The sequence below is a fragment of the Ostrinia furnacalis genome, unplaced genomic scaffold, assembly GCF_004193835.3.
Source record: "Ostrinia furnacalis isolate ACB-3 unplaced genomic scaffold, ASM419383v2 OfSCF5727, whole genome shotgun sequence".
NCBI lineage: Eukaryota > Metazoa > Arthropoda > Insecta > Lepidoptera > Crambidae > Ostrinia > Ostrinia furnacalis.
In genome coordinates this window covers 1-6,325 of record NW_021135966.1, presented here as the reverse complement: position 1 = coordinate 6,325, position 6,325 = coordinate 1, and the positions used below count along the sequence as shown (strand labels likewise).

Genomic DNA, 6,325 nt, shown 5'->3' with positions numbered 1-6,325 from the left:
ATCAGCATTGTTTAATCCGAGGAAAGATTTGAAAATGTGGATTAAATATTAAACTTTTATATTCAGCTAAAATTTTAATTTTACAACGTTCCAAGCTTGCAATTCATTTTAACCTTTTTTATTTAACCCAACCCACACAAGTTTCATTTACAATACCATCACAAGTTATTTTTATTTATTTTTTATATCACAAAAGTGTATTTTTACTATCTTAATTATTAATTTACGTACGATTAACCAATCAACAACTGATCAAATAACCGACTTGGTAATTAACTAGACGGGCTAAATATCAATGAACTATGTGAGTATAGTGAGCGAATAAGTATAGTTTAAGCACTATAAAAATGCCTTGAAAACTTTAACAAGGTATTTTTTCTAACTTCCTGGAGTCACTACCTTTAGAATGTTAAGAAAGATTAGCTCGGTACAGTACCAATTTCGTACCGATTTTTTACCTAGTAAATAAAAAGTATGTAATGTGAAACAGGTCGCGTTCACAATGAACGTCTTTTACTATTATGAATAACCTATTATTGAAAAAAGCGGAAAATTACTTTAAATTTTTTCCTCAAAGTCAAAACCGTCAATTCGTCTATTAAATTATATTCTATCACATTTATGATAACGTCCAAGCCCAGCTTAGTATTCATAAAATCATTATTCACAAATGATAGTCACCAACCTAACTACCAATGGTGAATTTGCATTGATGAATCTATCTACTATAATCTTATTATAATTGAAGAAATAATCGTCACTATTAACCATTACCTAAATGTAACAGTTAGTATTCTATTACATTGGCTTTCATACAAAGATTCTCTCACAAGATACACCTCTTTTCTTAATTAATAAATGTCAAAAGACAAAACACTGATGACTTTAATTTACCAAAAAAGAAAAGGCGTCTACTTTCAGATTAATTGATTTAATGTATTTCACTACCTTTTCTCTTTCTCTGCAGTCGATAAAATTTCATACTTTATGAAAATATCCGCAGCATATAATTTTATGTCGTTCCTATCACGATAAGATACCTTTAAGTTTAACTTTAAAACCGTCAAGGCAGTCATATTTGTTATTTACACGTTGTTGCCACAGACCTGCCTGTATTGTCGCTATTTTTTATTCTAATTCAGATTTTTATGTTACAGATCGCCCGATTATCCAGCTCAGTTAAGACAGAGACAAGGCGATATTTTATTTCACTCACACGTATTTATGTCCATAAGAAAATAACTCTTATGAGCATATAAATACGTGTTATTAGTAAGAGCACCTCAAGAGCTGTTGCACTAACAAACTACTTCGCGGTGCGACAGCTTTTTTAGGATATCGCAGGCCAAATTCAACCTAATTGTCTATGCTGTTTATAATGCATATCAATGCAACTAACAGTTTGACATTAAGGTTAACGGCCTACACGATAGAGGAAAGGGTCGCTAAAACCTTTAAATAAGTTCCCATCACCCAAAAACTAGTGTCAATTATTTACAGTGTTGGGGCATCACACGACCGAGCTAAGCCCCGCCCCCTTCGTCACAGACTAAAGAATCATCATAACACTTCACAGTACATCTGTTAAATCTTTTAGGGCACCATTACTGACCACTCTGCTGGACCGCCGGCAGTAGTAGTTGGCGGGCGCGCAAACCTAGTTCATCTATTTACAGTGTTGGGGCGTTACTGAGCTAAGCCCCGCCCCCTTCGTCACAGACTAAAGAATCATCACAGCACTTCACAGTACATCTGTTAAATCTTTTAGGGCGCCCACATTACTGACCACTCTGCTGGACCGCCGGCAGTAGTAGTTAGCGGGCGCACAAACCTAGTTCAATTATTTACAGTGTTAAACGGCTGAGCTAAGCCCCGCCCCTTCGTCACAGACTAAAGAATCACCATAACACTTCACAGTACATCTGTTAAATCTTTTAGGGCGCCATTACTGACCACTTTGCTAGATCTCCGGCAGTAGTAGTTAGCGAGCGCGCAAAGCTAGTTCAATTATTTACAGTGTTAAACGGCTGAGCTAAGCCCCGCCCCCTTCGTCACAGACTAAAGATTATAACACTTCACAGTACATCTGCTGAATTTTTTAGGGCGCCCACATTACTGACCACTCTGCTGGACCTCCGGCAGTAGTAGTAAGCGTGCGCGCAAACCTAGTTCATCTATTTACAGTGTTAAGCGGCTGAGCTAAGCCCCGCCCCTTCGTCACAGACTAAAGAATCATCACAACACTTCACAGTACATCTGTCAAATCTTTTAGGGCGCCCACATTACCACTCTGCTAGATCTCCGGCAGGAGTAGTTAGCGGGCGCGCAAACCTAGTTCAATTATTTAGTGTTAAACGGCTGAGCTAAGCCCCGCCCCTTCGTCACAGACTAAAGAATCATCATAACACTTCACAGTACATCTGTCAAATCTTTTAGGGCGCCATCACTGACCACTTTACTAGACCTCCGGCAGTAGTAGTTGGCGGGCGCGCCCCCCCGGGCCTAGCTTCGCTCGAGGGGGGGGCTGAGCGGGCTGCGGGGACGGCATCACCGCGACGGGCAAGAGCTGGCGCCCGACTTGCCGCTGAGGCACGAGAACCCGCTCGTGCCGGACTGCAGGCTGGACATGGAGCCCCTGGGGGAAGAGTTGATTAAAGTGTTGGAAGGAAATGAAGTTTGATTTTTTCATCCCAAAACACAAAACCTTACACCACATTTTTCACGAGTACGCCAAGGAGATCAATTGTACAGTCGCGGAATGAAAAGGTTCGTCACCTTAGTGTCGGTTTTCGCTTGCACTAGGTACTGTAAGAGTCAAACCTGCCAACATAACAGTGCAAGAAACAGTGCTGCTAACATTAAAATAAATTATGACGTTTGCTAACGAATAAGGTTTTGCTTGTTTATTTTTCTATCCCATCAGTGCAATGCAATGATGACATTNGATACTAATAAGTATAAAAGTAGGAGTAACACGACTCATTTTTGGTTGTTTTTAGAGATAAATGTATAAAAATGATAAAAATTAATATAATCAATATTCTCAAAATTTGACGTCCTAAATTTTTTCTAAGTTCAGTTTTTAAGTAAGGGTTAATAACTCTAACGATACATATCAGTTTCATCTCTGGGTAAAAAACCTTGTAAACTAGTGTTATTTACAGTGTTGGGGCGTCAAACGACCGAGCTAAGCCCCGCCCATTTCGTCACAGACACAGAACCTAACACTTCACAATGCATCTGCTGTTAGGGCGCCCACATTACTGACCACTCTGCTAGATCTCCGGCAGTAGTAGTTGGCGGGCGCGCAAACCTAGTTAAATTATTTACAGTGTTAAGCGGCTGAGCTAAGCCCCGCCCCCTTCGTCACAGACTAAAGAATCATCACAACACTTCACAGTACATCTGTCAAATCTTTTAGGGCGCCATTACTGACCACTCTGCTAGATCTCCGGCAGGAGTAGTTAGCGGGCGCGCAAACCCAGTTCATCTATTTACAGTGTTGGGGCGTTAAGCGACCGAGCTAAGCCCCGCCCCCTTCGTCACAGTCTAAAGAATCATCATAACACTTCACAATACATCTGTTAAATCTTTTAGGGCGCCCACATTACTGACCACTCTGCTACATCTCCGGTAGGAGTAGTTAGCGGGCGCGCAAACCTGTTTAATTATTTACAGTGTTGGGGCGTTAAGCGACCGAGCTAAGCCCCGCCCCCTTCGTCACAGACTAAAGATTATAACACTTCACAGTACATCTGCTGAATTTTTTAGGGCGCCCACATTACTGACCACTCTGCTGGACCTCCGGCAGTAGTAGATAGCGGGCGCGCAAACCTAGTTCAATTATATTTAAAGTGTTGGGGCGTTATATGACTGAGCTAAAGTTAAGCCCCGCCCCCTTCGTCACATACTAAAGAATCATCACAACACTTCACAGTACACCTGTTAAATCTTTTAGGGCGCCATTACTGACCACTCTGCTGGACCTCTGGCAGTAGTAGTTGACGGGCGCGCAAAGCTAGTTAAATTATTTACAGTGTTAAACGGCTGAGCTAAGCCCCGCCCCTTCGTCACAGACTAAAGAATCATCGCAACACTTCACAGTACATCTGTCAAATCTTTTAGGGCGCCATTACTGACCACTTTACTAGACCTCTGGCAGTAGTAGTTGGCGGGCGCGCCCCCCCGGGCCTAGCTTCGCTCGAGGGGGGGGCTGAGCGGGCTGCGGGGGGGGCATCACCGCGACGGGCACGAGCTGGCGCCCGACTTGCCGCTGAGGCACGAGAACCCGCTCGTGCCGGACTGCAGGCTGGACATGGAGCCCCTGGGGGAATGGATTGATTAAAATGTTGGAAGGAAATGAAGTTTGATTTTATTATCCTACTATTACTAATATTATAAATGCGAAAGTTTGTATTGTCTGGATGTGAACATGTTTGTTACTTTTTCACGCAAAAACTACTGAACGGATTTTGATGAAACTTTACAGTATTATTGTTTATAACCCAGAATAACATATAGGCTATAATTTATGACGATCTGTGACAAACTAAATTTCACGCGGGTGAAGCCGCGGGCAAAAGCACATAATTATAACACAATCTTTTTTGCGAGTCTTGTGAGGAGATAAATGGATCTAATTTTTAACTTATCAGTAGATACTCACTTGACACCACTCTCCTTAAGAAGAACAACATCATAATAAGACATACATCAGGGGGCGTAGTGTGAGTTTACGTCAAACGCATTCGATATCGACTACGTTAAAAAAATTGAGATTTTAGTTCTTGAAAGTTTCCAATAGGAGCGCCGTACGTACAACCGTCATACATTTAATGTCCCTTTTTTACGCAGTCGATATCGAATGCGTTTGACGTACTCACACTAAGCCCCCAGGTCTCCCTAACTTGTCTGAGCAGTGTGACGAGTGTCGGCCAAATGAGGATTTGGCCGACGCTCATCACACTGCTATTTGCGTCTAAAAAATTAGACGGTCTAACGTAGTCACGGGAGGTACCTGGATGTGGTAAGCTCAGGACTGGCCGTTGTGGAAATCCTTGGGATCTTTGTTCAGTAATGGACTTCATTTGGCTGAAACGAACGAAAATAGAGAACCGTCCTCCTCACCACTTGAGTGCAGTAAAGATTAAATTAATGATCTAATAATTTATTTATTTATTTAAATACTTTATTGCACACACAACAATGTTCAGTACAAAAAGGCGAGCTTAATGATGGCATTATATTTATGGAAGTCATTCTCTGCCAGCTGACCTTGAGCAAAATTGAGACATTGAGTAGGCGGTGCTAAAAAGCTACAAAAATGTACACAATATTATAATACACTAGCTTTCCGCCCGCGGCTTCGCCCGCGTGGAATTTTGTCTGTCACAGAAAAACTTTATCGCGCGCGTCCCTGTTTCAAAAACCGGGATAAAAACTATCCTATGTTCTTTCCCGGGACTCAAACTATCTCTATGCCAAATTTCATCAAAATCGGTTGCGAGGTTTAAGCGGGAAAGCGTAACAGACAGACAGACAGACAGACAGACAGACAGACAGACAGACAGACAGACAGACAGACAGACAGAGTTACTTTCGCATTTATAATATTAGTTGGGATAAAATGATGACGGAGACTCACTTGTAGTGGTGGCTGGCGAGCGTCTCGTGGAAGTAGACCAGCTGCGCAGCGCGATGAGCCGAGTCTAGTAGCTCACAGCGCCATTGAAGCACGTAGCTGCCGCATTCCAGCATCACGTGTGATCCCTGGATACCACCACAATTAAAATATTTTTATTTAACAAAAACACGGCTTTTGATTTAGTCAATTTTTCATCCTTACAACGCGGGCTAATAAGAGCTATCGCTTTTATACTTAACAGTTGGCATTACTGGTGCTTTACATGACCCTAATCTACGGTGGCGCCATTCCTGATGTATGCAAAAGCGATAGTCTTCCTACCGCTTTTACATACTCTACAGTGGCGCCAACTGGTAGGCGCTAAAACGATAGCTCTTATTGTTTACTTCTACATCCGTTCCTAATTTATGTAGCACCACTGGTAAATAAGGATAGTCTTTACAATAAAGTGGTTTTCTTTATTTTGTTATCTACCATAGTTGGATCAAATTATTTTGAAAAACAAAAACAAGTACGAGTATAATGTTCACGACGATATTTTAAAGTATTATAGTGTGAAATCAAGGTTAAGCTTAGAAAATGGTCGGCAAAATGATTAAGTAAATGAGTGTCAGTGTAAATACACACCTGCACACTTTCTCCGTCGTGGCAGACCAGCGTAGGCTCGACTCTGTGGTAGTG

At 41.7% G+C, this 6,325-nt stretch overlaps 1 protein-coding gene across 1 annotated transcript; it reads right to left on the bottom strand.

The window, feature by feature from the left end:
• Window positions 1-4,006: 4,006 nt before the first annotated feature.
• Window positions 4,007-6,319, bottom strand: LOC114361452 (protein real-time-like). The gene is made up of 3 exons (XM_028316477.1): window positions 6,272-6,319; window positions 5,645-5,769; window positions 4,007-4,324 (listed from the first exon to the last, which is right to left on the bottom strand). Exons 2-3 carry the CDS (start codon window positions 5,755-5,757, stop codon window positions 4,237-4,239), a joined length of 201 nt encoding a protein of 66 aa, XP_028172278.1. The 5' UTR covers window positions 5,758-5,769; window positions 6,272-6,319; the 3' UTR covers window positions 4,007-4,236.
• Window positions 6,320-6,325: the final 6 nt, after the last annotated feature.